Source organism: Scyliorhinus canicula, chromosome 2 (assembly GCF_902713615.1).
Source record: "Scyliorhinus canicula chromosome 2, sScyCan1.1, whole genome shotgun sequence".
In the NCBI taxonomy this organism is placed as follows: Eukaryota; Metazoa; Chordata; class Chondrichthyes; order Carcharhiniformes; family Scyliorhinidae; genus Scyliorhinus; species Scyliorhinus canicula.
Window position 1 is genome coordinate 98,013,040 of NC_052147.1, and position 20,882 is coordinate 98,033,921.

The window sequence follows — 20,882 nt, forward strand, 5'->3', positions numbered from 1 at the left end:
GGGATAATGGGTGGTGCTGCCTCAAGGCGCTGAGGACCCGTGTTCAATCCCCGTGGGTTTCACCCCCACAACCCAAAGATGTGCAGGTTAGGTGGATTGGCCATGCTAAATTTCCCCTTAATTGGAGAAAAAAGTAATTGGGTACTCTAAATTTATAAATTAAAAAAAGGATAATGGGTGGGATTCAATACCCTCCCCTGAGAGAAGTTTGGAAGTGGGAAGGGTGCCATATCTGCCTTCCTGTCTATGTCCCGGTTAAGTCTGGAGTGGGAAGGATCATGGACAGCCATTTTTCCCCAGAGCCATTTGAGGCCCTTAAATCCACTGGTACAGGGGGAAAATCATCTTCACGAGCAGCACAAAATGGACCCACAGCCAATCTGTTTTAGCTGATTCCCTCAGCCATGGGCTGCCAATTCACTGATAGCTATTAGCCCCCCCCCCCCCCCCCCCCCCCCCCCCCCCGCTCAACCCAATTCTGCCAACAAATTATCTTCACGAGAATTATGTTTGGAAGGTTTACTTTCTTTGAGAAATGAGATGAGCCTCATTGTCATATTCATCACTGTGGCACATTGCACAAGGCATGTTTAATTATTGGGTTTTGTTTCCATCATTGTTTACCCGTGAGGGTAGTGCCTCTTTAAGGAATCTCAGTTTGATGTCACCCTGGAGCACAGTTGTTCTTGGTGATGTCATCCCACCCAGAACATGGGTGCTTTTCAACCAAAATATTTTGAAGTGTCATTTTGGGCGTGTTTGGCGGGGTGTTTGCCCCCGGTTTTTTGGGTGAGACCCACACCGCCATTCACCCACAATTCAGTCATTTGAGCAAGAGAGCTGTGTGTGAGGGATACCATTGGAATATGCAATTACTCTTAAACAAGGGAATTTTGCATTTTTCTCTACTTTTTGGATCAATTCTTTCCTTTTTATCTTTTTTGCTGGATTTCCAGCATTCGCTGAGGGAATTTCCAGCCAGCATTGCTGCTCCTCCACGCCCACACTGTAAGTGGCCAATCTTCATGTATGCACCTAGACTGTGGATGGAAGCGCACTATTCCCCTGTGGGAGGCATCGCATTGGGGCCCAGAGCTGTCCTCTCTATATTTCACCAGCAGAGAGAGAGGTATGGGGACAGGGGTCACAGGACAGCTCTTTCTCTTCCTGAGGTCATCCAAATGGGGATTGGACCAGAGTGCTGTCACTGCTTAGACTGTAGATTAGCTCCTCTTTAATGCTACATTCTCCCGTGTAGAAATTAAAGGAATAGGAGAGCAGGTCATTGAGTTAGCATCTGGGGTATGAGGTAGATCACTGACTTACAATTGGCTGGTCTCCAAGCCTGGAGAGTACAAGGTAGGTGCGAAGATCTCCATGTTTCATGAAAGGCAGCAGGACCATGGGAACTGGGAGCCGGCGATGGGCTCGACTCTGGAGACTCACTCCTGGATAGAGCAGGGAAAAAAATAAACAAGTAAACAATGATTTGACTTCAGCACATGAAGATGCTATGTAAGGAGCACCAGTTGAAAAAGTTGATAAAAAAGCATATGGTACCCTGGTTTTGATTAATAGAGTAAGAAATCTTAGAACACCAGGTTAAAGTCCAACAGGTTTGTTTTGAATCACTAGCTTTCGGAGCGCAGCTCCTTCCTCAGGTGAAGGCTGTGCTCCGAACGCTAATGACAACGGCCCCCGATCAGAGCGCGCGATTCCCGCCCGCCGAAAAACTGTCGCCGGAAAATCCGGCAGTCGGCATTGGGGCGGCGGGACGGGATTCACGCCGCCCCCCTGGCAATTCTCCGGCCCGGTGGGGGGGAGGGGGGGTTGGAGAATCTCTCCCCAGATCTTTTATTTTAGTGATATTGGTTGAAGGATACAAATTGACCCCGACACTGGGCAAATTCCCCTGCTCTTCTTTTATTCTTTCATGAGATGTGGGTTTTGCTGGCTCGGCCAGCATTCATCGCCCATTCCTAACTGCCCTTCAGACTGGTGGCGAGCTGCCTCATTCAATCACTGATATCCATGTGGTGTAGGTACACCCATAGTGCTGTTAGGGAGGGAGTTCCAGGATTTTGACCCTGTGACAGTGAAGGACAGCGATATATTTCAAAGTCTGGATAGTGTGTGACTGAAAGAGGAATTTACAAGTTGTAGTGTTGCCATGCATTCGCTGCCTTTGTCTTTCTCGGTGGTAGAGGTCTCGAATTGAAAGGTGCTACCGAAGGAACCTTAGTGAGGTGCAGCAATGCATCATGTCAATGGTACACACTGCTGCCACTGTGTGTCGGTGGTGGAGGGGGTGAATGTTGAAGATGGTGGATGGATGGGGTGCTATTCAGCAGGCTGCTTTATCTTGGATAGTGTTGAGCCTGTCTTGAGTGTGTTGGAGCTGTACTCCTCAGGAAGGTGGAGTTTTCATCCACATGAGAGGTTCGACGTCTCACCTGAAAGATGGCACCTCCAACAATGAGCAGCACTGAGAACACACAACATGGGTTCATGGGGCATGACACAAGCCAAGAGGCCTACAAACTGAGCCACTGCCATCAACACATTAGCTGCTATTTGGCAATGAGACATTGACCCTTGTGCTCAGGGGCAACTGTAATAGCACAGAAAGAGGCCATTGAAATGAAATGAATAAAATGAAAATCGCTTATTGTCACGAGTAGGCTTCAATGAAGTTACTGTGAAAAGCCCCTAGTCGCCACATTCCGGCGCGGCTGGTACGGGAATCGAACCGTGCTGCTGGCCTGCTTGGTCTGCTTTAAAAGCCAGCGATTTAGCCCAGTGAGCTAAACCAGCCCCTGCAAAAGTAACTAGCAGAGAATGGTTTTGATCCATCGTCCTCTGGGTTATGGGCCCAGCATGCTTCCGCTGCGCCACTCTGCTCATTCAGTGCTTATCTGAAAATGGTGCTGTCAAACTCCCTGCTGTGCCCTAGCTACATTGCTTACTTTTGGGGACAGAAAATAAAATCTACTTGGTCGACCCAGATTTTATTTTCAGAAGGATGTTCATCACAATTTCAGAGTAGTAGAAAATAGTCTGAGAGAAACAACACTATTAAAAAGGTACTGGAAACACTAAAAAGCCAACAAGCTAAACGCATCTACTGAGCTCCATTGCCAAGGAATATTACTGCAGATTCAGCCAAGATTTGACATGATCTCGAGGGTCAAAGGGCAAAGCCATGAGATGGGGCACAAGTGCTTCAGCTCACCATGAAATGGGGCCTTCTTGGTTGCCATTGGCTATTTGACTGACAGTCAGTCATACAATTGGATAACACAGAGCCGGTTTGCTTTCTAAGTGGCATGGGAATGTGGTGTGCCCTGAGGACGAACGCCTCGGGTGATCAATGGTGGGACAGTGGAGAGCAGGGGCTGGTCAGAGATGGGGGTCATGTGACGCAACCTCCCAGAGTAGGTCCAACCTGGGTTGGCAACTCAATACGCTGGATTTGTGGGTTGAGTAACTGAACACCAGATGGTGCTATTCTCCAACTGGTCTTCGAGGCCAGTCTCCTCTACACACACGAGGACCCAGATTTTACATTCGGGGTTCACTGGAGGCTGGCGCGGGTGGGAGCGGATGTGAAACCCGCTCCTGCCAGACATCGCATTGTTAACGGACCACTATTCCTGTGTGAAACAGCTCCGTGAAAGATTGAGCAGTGTTGGGGAGGACGGGGGGTGGGCGGGAGCTGAGAAACGGGAGGGTGCGAGCTGGAGCCTCCATTGTGCCCCCATGGGGGAGAGGGGGGGGGGGGGGGGGAACAGCCACTGTGAAAAAAACAAATATCTGTGGAAAAACTACCACGGAATGCACAATCAGTCCCCAGACACACTTGTTCATTTGAATTGAGGGGCGGCATGGTGGCACAGTGGTTAGCAATGCTGCCTCACAGCACCAGGGTTCCAGATTCGATTCCCAGCTTGGGTCACTGTCAGTGCGGAGTCTGCACGTTCTCCCCGTGTCTGTGTGGGTTTCCTCCGGGTTCTCCGCTATCCTCCCACAGACCAAAGATGTGCAGGTTAGGTGGATTGGTCATGCTAAATTGCCCCATAATAAAGAAAAATGTGAAATGAGCCCTGACTTTAATCCCACCCTGGATCGAGATTGTAGCTAAAACATAAAGGCTGCCCGGCTAATCGGCCCACCCCCTAACCGTGAAAGCAGACAGGCCACGTAAAATCCCATTCAATGGCTGTTTTATTCATTTAAATTAGCTTCTTGATTGTCAGCTGGCGAGCTTCCGACGAGTGCGCGCACCTGCCTACCGAAATATCGCGAGACAGCATGGGCCTGATTTTACACACGCCCGCCTGAGTAGCGTTAAATTCTGACCTAGTTCCTGCAACACTCACCAATCACCTTGATGACGTTGTGATGGTTGAATTCTTTCATGCAGGCTGCCTCTCGCAGAAACTCCTCGATATCTCCAGATGCGTTGATTTCAGCTGCATGGGAGAGAGATAGTGACTTGGGAACAGAGGATGGGAGCAGACAATCCAATCTGCAAACCTGTTCTGTAATTGAACTAGATCTTGGCGCACCTTTTAACTCCATCTACCTGCTTTTGTTCCATCTCCATTAATACCCTTACCAAGCACAAATGCATTGTAATAACCCTCACGAGACCCATGGGGACACCCCAATTGATCTTCTAGTGCAGGAGTTCTCAACCTTTTTTAACCCATGGACTCCTTTTCCTCTTAATTTTTTTTGTGGACCCCCATAGCCATTCCACAGAAAAAAAAGCTTCTTATATGCGTGGTAAACTAATCCTTATATTTTGTCCGATGACTAAAGTCTATCTACCTTACCGTGAGGGTTGGAAACGGATTAGCGGTATTTTCGTACGTTGCCAAACTTATTCTAATATGAAAAGTAATGAAAAAAACTTTTTACTGACTAAGTTGAATTAAATTACTCTAAAAATAACCAATTCATATCAAATATACACAGTTTCTAGTGATTACTGGGTTCTGAGCCCCTTCATCCCTCAAGGTAAATTAGATAGATTATAATCTCTCTTTTTAAAAAAAAATAAATTTAGAATACCCAATTCAATTTTTCCAATTAAGAGGCAATTTAGCATGGCTAATCCACCTACCCTGCACATCTTTGGGCTGTGGGGGCGAAACCCACGTAAACACGGGGAGAATGTGCAAACTCCACACGGTCAGTGTTCCAGAGCCGGGATCGAACCTGGGACCTCGGCGCCGTGAGGCCACAGTGCTAACCCACTGCGCCACCGTGCTGCCGATTATAATCTCTCTTTGACCTTTGTCAGTGCGAGAGAGAGAGAGAAAGGTGAATATTCATCATGAAAACAAACATCTAAGGTCGCTGCCTGCTACCTGAGAAAAGATGGGTGATTTTCACCTCCGTTTGTTCTAGGTAACTTTAAATTTACGACACTGTCAAATGTTTTTTTCTTCTACTTGATTGCCATAAAAAATTCATAGCTACATGAATATTTCTACTTTTAGTATTTTAATATGGCGTAGATTACTGTAAAAATTTAATTCTCAGTAATAACAATTGTTCTGAAGTAGAATTGCTCTATGGACCACTAAAATATCACCGTGGACCCCCAATTCGGTATTTTCTTTGTGTGGACCCCCAGTAATGTTACATGGACCCCCAGGGTCCATGTGGACCCCGGTTGAGAACCACTGTTCTAGTGGAACATGAGCTCCCCCGTTAGTGGGCGGCCCACCCAACTCGGGCTCATAAAGCCATTCCAGACTGGGATCAGTGTGACCAGTAGTCCCGGTTTGGACCTTTGGTCTGCAAGCAGTAATGAGTCCTTGCTTCTGTGCTTGAATCAAATTTCATTTGAACTTACCTTCTCGGTCCTCCTGAGCTTTTATACCTATCAATGTCAGTTTTGAAATTTTCCACTGTTTCAGCAGCTGTTTTTGAGGGGCGGGGGAAGAGTTCTGCATTTCCACTTACCTATCTGTGAGGAAGTGCTCTCTGATACCATTCCTGAACAACCTATCTATTTTAAGCTTACGTCCTCATCTGGATTCCCCCACATGAGGAAATTGCGTCTCACTATCTACCCTAATCATCCTAAACAATCCAATTAAATCACCCCGAAATCTCCTATACGACACTTGAGGGAATAGAAGCCCAGCCGAAGTGACCTGCTGTCATAATTTGACCCATTTAGCTCTGGTATTGCTTCGTCAAATACGAGGAGGAACGGAAAGAGGAATGGAAAGTGGAACGGACATCAATCTGAAACTCCTCTAAGCAGCTTCAGCAACTGCCAGCACGGCCCTCGGGTTGCCATGGTTCCCAGTCTTGCTGATGACCATTTCTCAGCCTCAGTAGCCACAGTTAGGAGTTGATTATCTTCCAGTCCCATTTATCCGGAATGTGCAGTTGCCCTGTGTCTCATGTGCCCGACCTTCATGGCCTCCCGTGTGGCGGGAAATAATACAATTGAGATTTGGGATGGTCGAAAACAAAGGGTTAAAATGATCTTAAGCCGATGTCAAATACGAAATGGCGGCAAAAAGAAAAACAAAGTCAGGATGCCACCTCAAATTATGTCTGGGAAAATGGAAGCCTTGTTTTACATCTAGTTTAAAATATCTTAATTAGAATTCATGTCCTCAAAGAATGAGACCACAAATGTTTCAAAATGACTGGCATAGTGAAGTATGTGCAAATAATATTTTGGTTAAGAGCACAGCACCTTTCACAACCTCAGGGCATCATAAAGAATCTGGCAGTCAGTGAAGTATTTTTAAAATATTGTCAGGGCTGTAATGTAAGAAACACAGCAGCCAATTTGTGCTCAGCAAGATCCCACAAACAGCAACGTGATAATGAGTAGATTATCTATTTTAGTGATGCTGGCCCAGGAATAAATATGAATCAGTATCATGAGGAGAGCTCTCCCACTGTTCTTCAGAATAATATCGTGAGATCTCTCATAGAATGTCGACAGTGCAGAAGGAGGCCATTTGGCCCATCGAGTCTGTACCTACACTCCAAAAGAGTACCCTACCTCGGGTTAGGCCCCCACCCTAGCCCTGTAACCCCACCTAACCTTTTGGACACTCAGGGGCTATTTAGCACGGCCAATCCACCTAACCCACATATATTTGGACTGTGGGAGGAAGCCAGTGTCATGATATGCAAACATGCAGCTAATGAACACATAGAATAGGACACGACCAATGAGCAGTCAGGACACTCAGGGGTGGTATCTCACTATAAAAGGGATGAGGCACCCACACCCCTCCTCTTTCCACAGACCAACATCTACAGAGTGAGACAGGGTGTATCCTCAGCATCACACCCCAGCACGTGGCTTAGAGCAAGGCTGGTTCAGTTAGACTGAGTTACTACAGTTAGATTAGCAGAGAGTCGAACTCATTGAGAACTGTGCTAATAGTTCAATAAAACACATTGAACTCACTTAAAAGTCTGGAGCATCTTTTACTCAAAACTGCATGAAGTGGCAGCTAGTGTTATTCCAAATTACATAACACAACAGCCAGAACACCCGGAGGAAACTCAGGCAGACATAGAGAGAATGTGCAGACTCCACACAGTCACCCGAGGACGGAATTGAACCAGGGTTCTTGGCGCTGTAAGGCAGCAGTGCTAACCACTGTGCCACCATGCCGCTCACGTCCACTGGAGAAGGCATTAGCCAGTTTAACATTTCATCCAAAAGACTGCAGCTCTGACAGCACTGCACACCCCAGTACTGTACTGGAGTGTCAGCCTGGATGTGCTTAAACCTTGGGGTGAAAGGAAAAATGAAATGAAAATTGCTTATTGTCACGAGTAGGCTCAATGAAGTTACTGTGAAAAGCCCCTAGGTGCCACATTCCGGCACCTGTACGGGAAGGCTGTTACGGGAATCGAACCGTGTTACGGGAATGGCCTGCCTTGGTCTGCTTTTAAAGCCAGTGATTTAGCCCAGTGTGCTAAACAGCCCTGATCAGATCGTACAGAATGCTACCCACAGATGAAGATTGACCCCAGTGGCTGCAGTGGGAGAGGACAAAACAGCCCCAATGGGTTAAATGGCTGCTTCTCGCCTTTGGTTCTCCTGAGCCAAGGATGAATCAGGAGAGGGAGGGTGGTGGGAGAGTGCTATCACTTCAATGGAGCCCAATTGTGTCTGTATAGCTGAGTCAATCGTATGAAGGCCAGAAAGCCAAACTCAATGCACCTGCTAGAGTCCAACCACAAGAACACATGAAGGACAAGAAAGGAACAGAACTAGGCCATTCAGCCCCTCGAGCCTGTTCTGCCTTTCAATAAGATTTTGGCCACAACTCCACTTTGCTGTCTGCCCCAAATAACCTTAGACTACCTTGTCGATCAAAAATCTGTTTAAATTAGCTTTGAATATATTCAATGACCCAGCCTCCAGTGTTCTCCAGACTAACGACCCTCTGAGAGACAGAGGGCCCAATTCAAACTAAGGCCGCTGTCGGGCGTGTTTAGCGGGGTGTTTTCGGCAGTTGCTATTTTGCCGTTTTTTGGGCCTCTCTCCGCCAAGGTTGCACTTGGAGTGATTTTCTGCTGGTGAGCTTAGTCTGTTCACAGATCGGGCCGCCATTTTGATCGGCAGCCCCACTGTGGGATTCTCCACGTCGCCGGCAGTGCACCCACACCCGTGGGTTTCCCGATAGCGTGGGGTGGCCACAATGGGAAACCCCATTGGCCGGCCACTGGATAAAGGGTGGCAGGATGGAGAATCCTGCTCCAGATCTTTCCCCCTCTCAGGCCCACCGGCCTTATTGATCCCCCCTCAACTTTGGGGAGACCCTTGGGAACCCCCCCTCATACCCTCTAAGTGGCAAGACCCCCCCCCCCCCTCCCCCCCCCTGGGCCCGACCCCTACCAGTGCCAGGCTTGTCCACATTTGTGTTGTGTAAACGACACCCTGGTGAGCTCTCCTAGGCCCGGCAATTCAGTATCGGGCACTGGGCAAATCCGGCATCTGGGTATTTAAATGAGTCATTAGGCTCATTTAAATATCCAGATCTGGATGTCGCCCAGCAAGGGCGAGATCCAGATTGCACCAGGCGGAGCGAGTCAGGAGACCTGGAATCAGCCCGACGCCGAACCCGAATTGGGGCTCTCCCGCTATTCCCCCTTTCTCCTCATCTCAGTCTTACATGGGAGACGCCTGATTTTTAAACTGTGTGCCATCATTCTGGGCTCCCCCACAGGAGAAACATCCTCTCAGCAGCCATTCTGTCAAAACCCCTCAGGGTCTTATATGCTTCAATAAGACCACCACTCACTCATTCTTCTGAGCTCCATGGGAATCGGCTCAACCTGCTCAACCTTTCCTCACACGATAAGCCCCTCTGCCCAGGAATCAGTCGAGTGAACCTTCCGTGAAGTGTTTATAATGCAGTTATAGCCTTTCTTAAGTAAGGAGACCGTAACAATACTCCAGGCGCGACCTCTTCAAGGCCCAACACTAATGCAACATTTTCCTACTTCTATCGCACTGCAACTTCAAGGTGGGCAATTTTCACTTACTTTTTAGCATTTTCACAGCCAACTTTTGGCAGGACCCATCTTCCATCTTTAAATAAGCCTCCTTGACCGAACCAAACTCTCCTGGAAATTAAAAACAAAGCAAATGTTGGTAAATCAGATAAGAATGTAATTGATAATGAGAAATAATAGGGTCCAATGGGATTTCTCCTCGGACTCAGTGAGTTTGTGACATTCATCCAGCGACTTGTAACACTTAATATAGATGCAAACTCAAACTCCAGTAAATAAAGACTTGCATTTATATAGCAGTTTTCACAATCTTAGACATTCCACAGCATGGAATGTCGTCTTTTGTAATGTCGGGAATGTGGCAGTGATTTGTGCACAGCAAGCTCCCACTAGCAGCGCTGTGAGAATCAATGATAATCTGTTTTAATGTTGAGGGATAAGCAACGGCCACGACAGTGGAGAAAGTTCCCCTGCTCTTCTTTGAATGCTGATGTGGGATTTTGTACATTTGCCAGCGAGAGCAGACAGTGCCTCACTCCCTCAGGGCTGCACTAGGGCATCAACTAGATCAGGGTTTTCAAACTGGGGGAGCGACCCGCGTGTGGGTCACGGGTGGGTGCCGGGAGGGTTGCAATGTGATTAGTCGCAGTGTTACCAATCGCGGGAGAAGTGCCATTCGGCTGCAACCGGCTTTTCAGACTGCCGGCCGCAACCAGTCTTTAAATGCAAACGCTGGAGTCATCCCACCAGAAGCGGCGGCAGAGAGCAGGTCACGTGCCCGGCACAGACACTGACGTCCCATGCTTTGGGCGCAAAATCACGGAGGAGAGATTCCTCCATTTTGTAACTGCCGGAATGCAAGTAACAGGACTGTGTGAAGAGCTGAAAATGGATCATTTTGTAATAAGGAAAACAGGGCCAGAGACACAAACAGGCTAGCATTGCACAACTGAATCTGATGGAGAGAGCTGCTCAGGAGAGTCCATGGCAGGAACAAAGCAGGTGTGAGCTGGATCCAGGGCTCCAGGGCCTGTGGTGAACTTCCTATTACGAAGAAATTAAAATCGGTGACAATAAAGATGAATTCTGGAGGTATGCCTTTGTTAATTGTGCCAATACAAATCAGAATACAAAGCCCATGTGTGTTATATGCAGGGAAGTACTGGCAAATGAGAGTTGGATGCGAACTATATGTTACCTGCCAGACATTGTTTCAATTCTAAACGAACTAAACCTCAAATTACAAGAGCAGGATGATGATTGCTTTCAGCACTGTGGCGAAATAGATGCTTTCCAAAAGTAATCGAAAATTTGGTAAGTGTAAGTACAAAGCCAAAACTACTACGGCCAGGATTCTTCGCCACCTTGATTCTCTGTTATGCCGGCGCCCGGAGATTTCCCGACAGCGTGGGGCTGCCCAACAATGGGAAACCCCATTGACCGGCTGGCATAACGGAGAATCCTGCCAGCCGGTCGGGGCAGAAATGTGGCTTGGCGGGGCGGAGAATCCCACCATACATGTTCCCCATGCTGCTATGACACATCCAGTAAAACAGTGTTAGTAAGGGAACAATCAATAGACTGGCAAGCCCTATTCAGTCACATCGGGCTGCGCTGATCAACAATTTATGTTGTTACTTTCCATAGAAGTTTCAGATTTTGAAAGAGAAGAGGTGGGTGAAAATCCTTTTGAGTTTGAGATTGGAGAGTCAATTATTAACTTACAGCTGGCTCCAAATGAAGAAACTGAACTGCTGCACCTCACCTGTGACAGCACATTAAAAACACACCACAAGTCCATGAGGCATTCTGGAGTAGCGTCTCCAAGGAGTATTATGTGCTGAGTAAAACAAGCATTTTGTTGCCACTGCCCTTCACAACGACCTACATGTGTGAGGTTGGAATTTCAGTCCTCCCAAAGAAAAGGTTTGAAAAAGCTAAACTAGCTTATGGGCGTCAGTGGGCTTTCAACATAAAATATTTGGAATCAGAGAATGGGAATACTACCACTGAGGCACAACTGACACAACTGTCAGCATCTTCAGATGCAAAATCCCCTGTGGTGGAATGGCTCTTTGAAGTCAGCTAGGCAACACAAAGAAGCAGGTAAGTCCAGGTGGGTAGCATGTGTGAGTACCTTCAGGACAGGATGGGTGAAATGTTCATGAACCACAGAAAGACTGACCTCTGCCTAGTGTTCGTCCCAGTTCAATCTGTCTCTCATGGATGAAAATATCTTCCAGCTTCTGCTTCAAAGCATTGCTGATTCCCAAAGTGTCGACTGTATTAAGACAAAATAACAGTTACTAGGATGGTGAGCAGCACATCAACCTTCATAGACAAAGAGAGAGCGACACACACACACAGAATGTCTGAAAGAGTCTGCAAAGCATGGGGAACAGCAGACCGAGAGACACAAATTACTGGGCGAGAGTGTACAGCATGGAGAACAGCCCACCAAGAAACACAGAATGACTGAGAGAGTGTAGACAGCAAGGAGAACAGCAGACAGAGAGACACTGAATGACTGGAAGAGTGTACACAGCAAGGAGAACAGCAGAGAGGCACAGAATGACTGGGAGAGTGTACACAGTAATGAGAACAGCAGAGAGACACTGAATGACTGAGAGAGTGCAGACAGCAAGGAGAATAGCAGACAGAGAGACACTGAATGACTGAGAGAGTGTACACAGCAATGAGAACAGCAGAGAGACACTGAATGACTGAGAGAGTGCAGACAGCAAGGAGAATAGCAGACAGAGAGACACTGAATGACTGGGAGAGTGTACACAGCAATGAGAACAGCAGACAGACACTGGATGACTGGGAGAGTGTAGACAGCAAGGAGAACAGCAGACAGAGAGACACCTAATGACTGGGAGAGTGTACACAGCAAGGAGAACAGCAGACAGAGAGACACAGAATTAATGAGAGAGTGTACACATCACGGAGAACAGCAGACAGCAACGAATTATTGAGAGAGTGTACACAGCACAGAGAACAGCAGACAGAGACACAGAATTACTGAGAAGTGTACACAGCTGGAGAGCAGCAGACACAGAGACACAGAATTACTGAGAGAGTGTACCCAGCACGGAGAACAGCAGACAGACACGGAATTAATGAGAGAGTGTACACTGCAAGGAGAACAGCAGACAGAGAGACACGGAATTAATCAGAGAGTGCAGGCAGCATTGAGAATAGCAGACAGATAGACACAGAATGACTGAGAGAGTATGCACAGCACAGAGAACAGCAGACAGAGAGATACACTGAGGGTGTACACAGCAAGGAGAACAGCAGACAGAGTGTGGTGAATGTATTGCAGTAACCATTCACCATGTATCACACTGTATCACGCTGTTGCCCATGTGGGCTCCACCTATGGACCATTGTATGATATTACATGGAATGTATCATGTCGGTGCCTTTGTGGGCTCTGCCCCTGGCTCCGCCCCTTGAGGGTAGGTATAAAGAGCAGTAGCCGTGTAGGCGGCTCTCAGTAGCAGAGCAGTCGCAGGCAGGCACTGTTCTAGTCAATTAAAGCCACAGTTTACATCTACTCTCTGTTTCATGTGAATTGATGGTCGCCTCACAGAGGCACAGAATTACTGGGAGAGTGCGCACAGCAAGGAGAATAGTAGCCAGAGAGACACAAACTAATGGAGAGAGTATATGCAGCAAGGAGAAAAGCAGACAGAGTCACAGAATTACTGAGAGTGTGCACAGCAAGGGGAATAGCAGACAGAGACACACAATGACTGGGAGAGAGTAGACAGCAAGGAGAACAGCAGACAGAATGACTGGGAGAGGGTAGACAGCAAGGAGAACGGCAGACAGAATGACTGGGAGAGGGTAGACAGCAAGGAGAACAGCAGACAGAATGACTGGGAGAGGGTAGACAGCAAGGAGAACAGCAGACAGAATGACTGGGAGAGGGTAGACAGCAAGGAGAACAGCAGACAGAGAATCATAATTACTGCAAGCGTGTGCACATCATGGAGAACAACAGACAGAGGGTGTCACAGAATGACTGTAAGATTGTGCAGCACATATGGAAAAGCAGAGAGAGATGCAAGAAGTTGGAGAAGACATTTGAATGAATACAGGAAGTTGTCATTAATTGCTTAGAATGAGTTACTATATACGGTAGAATTTTGAGGATGGCAAACATTCAGTCCTCGCCACTCAGGGTGTTGCCGCCTAATGTGCAGCCGGAAACGCTCACAGTTGGACTGCCATTTCAAGCTCAATTGTGCGTTGGTTTACAGTGGATGGAACTTCACCCATCCAGCCTTGGAAGGAAGTCATACCTGTAAGAACTGGCAGCCATTCAGACTGATTGACAGCTCTTCAACTTAGCCAGACACAGCACGGCAGTGGCCAGATGCGGTACTGCAGTAATGTGCCTGGGACTAAGGGCGGAATTCTCCGCTGGTGGCCAAAATCGTGGAGGCCGTTGTGAACTCGGCCGAGGTTCACGATGGCCTCGGGGCCCGCTCCCCGCACTTAATTCACCCCCACCCGGGGGGCTAGGAGCGGGCCCCCGTCGTTCCCGGCCGCGACCTCGGCCGCCGGAAATGACGCCCGAACGGCGCTTCACGGATGTCATCCGCACATGCGCGGATGACATCAGCGCGCAGACGACGAACCCGCTGTGCCGTCTTTCTCCACCGCCGCCCGGCAAGATGTGGCGGCTTGATCTTGCCGGGCGGCGGAGTGGAAAGAATGCGTCCGTTTTGGACGCAGGCCTGACGATCGGTGGGCACCGATCGCGGGCCTGTCCCCTCCGGAGCACAGTCGCGGTCCTCCCGTCCCAATCTGGCCCCTGGATGCCACAAACGGGCATTCGGCGCCCGTTTCACGAATGCAGCGACCAGGTGTGGTGGTTGCCGTGGTGAAACGGGCGTGAAGGGCCGGCCGCTCGGCCCATCGGGCTCGGAGAATTGCCGTTCGCCGTGAAAAACGGCGAGTGGCGATTTTTCCGAGATGGGGGGGGGGGGGGGGGGGGAGAATCGCGGGGGCGCCAGGGGGGGCGTAAAAAATGCCGGGAGGCCCTCCCACGATTCTCCCACGCCATATGGGGAGCGGAGAATTCCGCCCTCAGTTCCAGGACCTCTGGAAAGGTAAGTACCGGGTTTCCCAGGGTTTGAAGGGTAGGGGTCGCCTGGAGCGTTGGGTGTTGGGGGGGGGGGGGGGGGGGGAAGGGGGCAAGGGAGGGCAATCGTGGTGTCGAGGGTAGGCCGGAGAGTAGGGGGCCCAGTGCACCAATGTCCAGGGAGGGTGCCGCAAACTCTGAGGGGACCTTCGGACTGAGGCGCCAACCTCCCTTTCCCAGCCAAAATGGGGAAAAGTTTAAATGTCACATTCCACCTTCCTCACACCCCCTCCCACCTGCCTAAAAATTGAGGCTGGGTGGGTCAGGGCCATTCAGTGCCACTTAAGAGCCTAAATAGGTGAATGGGTTTCTCAACCGAGGCCCTGCCTGCCCAAGCATGAAATTGTGTCTGGGTTTGAGCGGGCGGGTTCCCGGGGGACATCCCATCCATTCAATATTACGTCTCCCTCCACTGCCTCAGAATCTGCCTTGGAGAGGGGTGGGGGGTGTAAAATTCTTCCCATAGTGAATTTTGAGCTTTTGATTGCTTCTGCAAGTATTGATTTTATTGACCGTAAATGCAAACATCACCCATATTTATGTTTTTTCTAAAACGTTACTGTCCACCTCAATCTAATGTTACAATCTGCCCTAAATGAATGCACCAATCCACCTATATCAAATGATCCACCAGAGGATCATTATAATCTGCATTAGTCGAACATTACGAACTGTATTATTGAACCCTGATTAATCACATTTCACAGATTGCTTTTCCTTGGCCCCAACTGCACAAGAACAAATGGTTTTTATGTGGGCTAAAATTCCTTCTTACTGCATTGAGCACAATGGAAGCTCATGGCAGTTCCTGTGTGTGCTATTTTAACAATGTGATTAATGCAAAGGTAGATGAACAGATGGTTTTGAGTTCAGTATTTTATGCACAGGGAGGCAAATGTGTGGAACAGACAGCACACAGAGAGAGTGGAGGCGGATCGTATTAGCAAATTCGAGACAGGGGTGGCATTTCTTTTGGAGAAAATAAGCGACTAAGGCGTTTAAGAAAAGGGTCAAATTGAAAGCTGCAGAATGTGTGTACGAGAGCTTTACACGCCAACACCACCTTTTCACACAGGTATTAAAATAACGAGTTCGAGCTAACCAGCTGAAATAGTTAGGGGTCGGTTTTATACATCTATCCATCTGAATATTTTCAGGCTTCTTGGATTCGTGTGGGTCTTTGTGTCCTCTAGCTTTCTATTCACAGTTCAAGTCTAATAATCATAGAATATTATAGCACAGGAGTCTCTTTAAAAGAGCTGTCTAATTAGTCTCACTCTCGCCGCTCTTTTCTCAAAGCCCTGCAATTTACTCCCCTTCATGTATTTACCCAACCCCCCTTTGAAAGTCATTATTGAAAGTGTCTGCCTCTTTCAGGTTGTGCATTCCAGATCATGTATATAACTCCGTAATCCCAGCCTCGTCTTCTGCCCATCACTTTAAATGAATGTTCTTTGGCTACGGAGCTCTCTCCCACTTGAAACAGTTTCTCCCCTTCTTCTCTGTCAAAACCCTGTTTTATGTCCCTCTTTAAACTCTGCAGCCTATCTGTTATTGGGTGGGATTCTCTGTACCCGCCCACCACTGAAAGTCAACAGAGTTGTGTTTGGGCCACTGCATCCCCTGCGGCGCTCCCACCGTGATGGGCCGAAAAATCCCATCCATCGTCTGCCATCTTTCTTTCCTTTCATCCAACCTTCGCTTAGTCTGCGCCCTAATCATTTTCACATCGGTGAAAGATCTCGCCCAAGGCCTGTGTGTATCCTCCCATCTCAGTTGTGATACATAAGCAGTACATCCTACTTAGATTGTACTGGAAGGTGGTGGAGAGTCACCCAATTTGCCCCATGGCATTTTACTGGGTACCTCAAGACACCTAATAGGGAATGGGAGAAGGGTCCAGGGGAGCAGACTGATGGTATCGTCAAAGACATGTATTCCCGCACCATTCCTGTGCTCGCTGACCTAGATTGACTCCAGAAAAGCATTGATTTTAATATTTTCATCCTTGTTCTTCAATCACTTCATGGCCTTGCACCTCCCTAACTCTTTAAACTGTGATGAATGGAGAAATTGTTGTACATTATGTTTTATGTTCTGTTGCGGTAATGTTATTAAAAACCCTGGTTTAAAATACATACAGGCAGTGCGTCTGCTAAAGCTGTAGTTAAGGAGCCATAAAAGGTGAGGTCATGATTGATTTTAACCATTTATTTGTTTACACAGAGATGACTGATAGGAATTTGTTTATTTTGCTGGAGAGTCGCTGGTTGGTAGATGATTTATGAGGGATTTTATTTAGTTCGAGCTAAGCAGGTGATGGGACGTCTTAGTGGGATACAGATTATGTAATTAATGGGAGGAGCCAGGCCTGTCTGTAGTTTGCAGTTTTGTCAAATGCTGTTAGGTTGAGCAGAAGGGTCTGACAAGACAGAAGTGTACTGGATCTGCTTTTGAAAGGGTCTCTTTCTCCAAAGGTGTTCACAGATAAGCATGTAACCTGTTTTGTTAACTGTATTTATAGGTGGCATTTGAACAGTATTGGGTTGCTTAATTGGAATTAGTGGCAGGTGTAGATAGTAAGTTCAAGATTTTTCCTTTTATTTAGAGCTGCTTGACGGTTAATTGTAAAGCTATTTCTTTGATGTTAATGTGTTTAATACTGGGCTTAAATTAAAGTTTGTATTAGCATAAGGAATCTTTTTGGTCTGAGTCATCACTCCTAGGGTGAAGCATCACAGTTTTATGATTTGAAAAATTGTTTGGGTTCTGGTCCGGTGTTCTAACAAAACCTCTTCACCCTCACAACACACCAAGGTATCTGCATTCCTCCACTTCCGGATTCTTTGGCGACCCCAATTTGCATCATTTCACCATTGTTGGTCGCACCTCAATTGCCTAAGCCCAATCTTGGACTTTGCTTCCTGAAGTTTTCTACCTCTTTCTGATCATTTACGACGTCCCATAAAACCTATGACTTTGCCCAAGTCTTTGGCCACCAGCCCTAATATCTCCTTATGTGTCAGAGCTGCTTAATAAACTGCAGGTTGTTGGTATTGCTCTGAGAAGGCTTTTGAAAGAAGATATTAGTAATGTTGAAAGGGAACTTCAGAGTACAGGAGTATGTTACCTGAAGATTTCACCACAGATACTTGAGCAGAAGGAAAATATGATGCCATGAGGTTGACCACAGGAAAAGGGCAGTGGAGGAGACAGGGAGGTGATTCACAATGGCACAGATAGGTCAAAGGGGAAAAAACAGGACCAGCATTTCACGGTCACACTCACATCAGAATCATCACCGATCTTGACCAAAGAGGTATTGATGCTATGCTTGGGATAAAACCCAAAGTCAAAGGATTTAAAAGGAAGATTTTTTTTGTTCCTCTTTGGAAAGACAGATGGAGTTGGGTAGTAACCTGAGAAACAAAATTAGTGATGAGGCAATAGGGCCGATGAAGAGGTTTTCAGATGAAGAGCTGGGCTTAACTGGAGTTGGGGGGGGGGGGGGGGGGGGCGGTGTGTGTGGAATTGAGCAAAAATGGAGGACTGGGAGATATCCAAGGCAGAAGGGTCGCTGCACAGTAGAAAGCAGCATTGTCCACAAGGATACATAGAAACATAGAACATACAGTGCAGAAGGAGGCCATTTGGCCCATCAAGTTCGCACCAATCCACATAAGCTCTCACTTCCACCCTATCCCTGTAACCCAATAACTCCTCCTAACCTTTTTGGTCACTAAGGGCAATTTATCATGGCCAATCCACCTAACCTGCACGTCTTTGGACTGTGGGAGGAAACCGGAGCACCCGGAGGAAACCCACGCAGACACGGGGAGAACGTGCAGACTCCACACAGACAGTGACCCAGCGGGGAATTGAACCTGGGACCCTGACGCTGTGAAGCCACAGTGTTATCCACTTGTGCTACCGTGCTGCCCAAGCTTCAGTTTCTATACAAAGCTATCACAAACTCTTCATGGAGTGTAATGAGTGCAGATGGGAGAAGTGGGTAGGAAAATCAAAGGAGTTTGAAGTTGATGCAGTGATGTCCAAAGATGTGCAGGTTAGGTAGATTGGCCATGATAAATTGCCCTTAGTGGCCAAAATTGCCCTTAGTGTTGGGTGGGGTTACTGGGTTATGGGGATAGGGTGGAGGTGTTGACCTTGGGTAGGCTGCTCTTTCCAAGAGCCGGTGCAGACTCGATGGGCCGAATGTCCTCCTTCTGCACTGTAAATTCTATGATAATTCTGTCTGTGATCTGTGGTACCCTTGTCACGCCCAAAAATATCTTGGAGTGATAAGAGAACAGAGAGGGTGAAGTGAGATGAAACAAGATGGACAAGGCAAATCTGAGGTTTGACAACCAATGCATCAGGTGTGCTGAAGAATATTCCTTCATACTTGAAGTCATAGTGGTGACTGATCTACCAGGGGGAGCCAGTGCTGCCTCGATCAAGTTGGCAGCAGCTATAAGATCCGGGAGTGTGGCCTACAGTGCTGTAAAATGGTCAATGACCTGCACTGGTATCCACCCCCCTCAAACTCTCCATGTGGCCCCCAACCCTCGCTTCACCCTCCCTCTCCCTTCAACCCCCATAACCCTTCCTTCACATCGCCCCTCCCATGTGAACCACACTTGTGGTTAACGATGCCCTCTCTGTGTCTCCACAGGAGAAGCTCTCGCACAATCGCCGGGAGAGGGCCCAGACTGGTGGATGCAAGCCAGACTTCAGAACCCTCACCTCCTTCGAGGTACAGGCCCTGGAGATGATGGGGGTGGCCGAGGACAGAGCAGTCACCAACGCGGAGGTTGGCGGAATCCACAGAGGTGGGGATCCGTCGGGCCCAACCCAGAAGACCTGTCAAACCTGAGTTGTTATTGCTTTACTGACTGACCCATCCCTCCCACTGACTACATGTCCATTCTCCCACAGGTCCTCCAGCTGATGGCTCCGACCCATCCCGGTGACCCGCTCTCCAGCCTCCCTGGAGAATACCTCGCAGGAGAGCTCCGAGGAAGACACGATCAATGCATCACAGTTGTCATCTCCACCCTCCACCAGTACAGATACAGGCTTCTGGGGCACAATCTGGTGAGCACCACACAGCTGCTGATGTTCATCTGGTGGAGGCAGGAACCCCCAGGCGAGACAGCGGTCAGAGGTCTGCTAGATCCCAGAACCCAGCTGGGTCCCAGCCTGATGCTGTGCCTCTGGTACAAGGTTACCCAGAGCTGATGGAGTCAATAGGGTGCAGCCGGGACATTCAGAGAGAGATGTCAGCAACACTCCAGCAGGCCCATAGCCAATTGGAGGAATCTCAGAGGGCACAGGCGATGTCATGGGGCCAACACTGAGGCCAACACTGCTAGGATGGCCCCAGAGACCCCAGATGGTGCCTGCCAGGGGCATCGAAGACCACAGGACGAGGTAGCAGCTGGCTACCTCCACCTCAGATGTGCATCCTGGGGACACACCTAGATGTAGTGGTAGAGCTAGGAAGGTGGAGCACATTGAGGATCACTCGCGGCACTGGGGAGAGGGTGGCGGGAATAGGTAGGGGGTGAGGGGGTGGTGGTGAGGGGATGGTGTGGAAAGTGGGGCAGCACCATCGGGAGTGAGGAATTGTATGACACCTGTGACACATTAAAAACCATGGAACACAATCAGTATTATGCCTATGTGACTTTCTGCCGCTATGCGAGCTGACCTCTGAACCTTGCTGTGTCCCATGCCCTGGGTGCTTGGGTATTGGCTGCTGCGTGTGTGGTGTTATCTCCCGCAGTGTTCAAGCGCAGTGGGCGAAATTCTCCCCCCCCCACGACGGGTGGGAGAATAGCGGGAGGGCCTTCCCGACTTTTTTGAAGCCCTCCCGCTATTCCCCCACCCCCCCGCCGAAATCCCGACACGAATCGCTGCCGCCGTTTTTTTACGGCCGGCAGCGATTCACAGCTGTTAGAAGGGCCGAAGTCCCAGCCCTTTACGACCTTTTTACGAATGGCAAACACACCTGGTCCTGCCATTCGTAAAAACGTCGTGACCACCTGGAAAAAAATAACCATGGCACCGATTGGCACGGCAGTACCACGGCCGTGCCAAGGGTGCCATGGGCCCGCGATCGGTGCCCACCGATCGCGGGCAGCGGGCCCGATGCCCGCGCACTATTTGTCCTTCCGCCGCCCCGCAGTATCAATACGCGGGG

At 48.6% G+C, this 20,882-nt stretch overlaps 1 protein-coding gene across 2 annotated transcripts in view; it reads right to left on the reverse strand.

The window, feature by feature from the left end:
- The window catches only part of tyro3 (TYRO3 protein tyrosine kinase), a 192,362-nt gene that overhangs the window by 9,337 nt on the left and 162,143 nt on the right, over positions 1–20,882 (reverse strand). For both annotated transcript variants that reach the window (XM_038783864.1, XM_038783873.1), the window contains 4 exons: positions 11,705–11,800; positions 9,550–9,630; positions 4,380–4,472; positions 1,327–1,448 (listed from right to left, as the gene is read on the reverse strand). In XM_038783864.1, the coding sequence (XP_038639792.1) occupies positions 1,327–1,448; positions 4,380–4,472; positions 9,550–9,630; positions 11,705–11,800 (392 nt within the window). The remainder of the gene's footprint in view (positions 1–1,326; positions 1,449–4,379; positions 4,473–9,549; positions 9,631–11,704; positions 11,801–20,882) is intronic.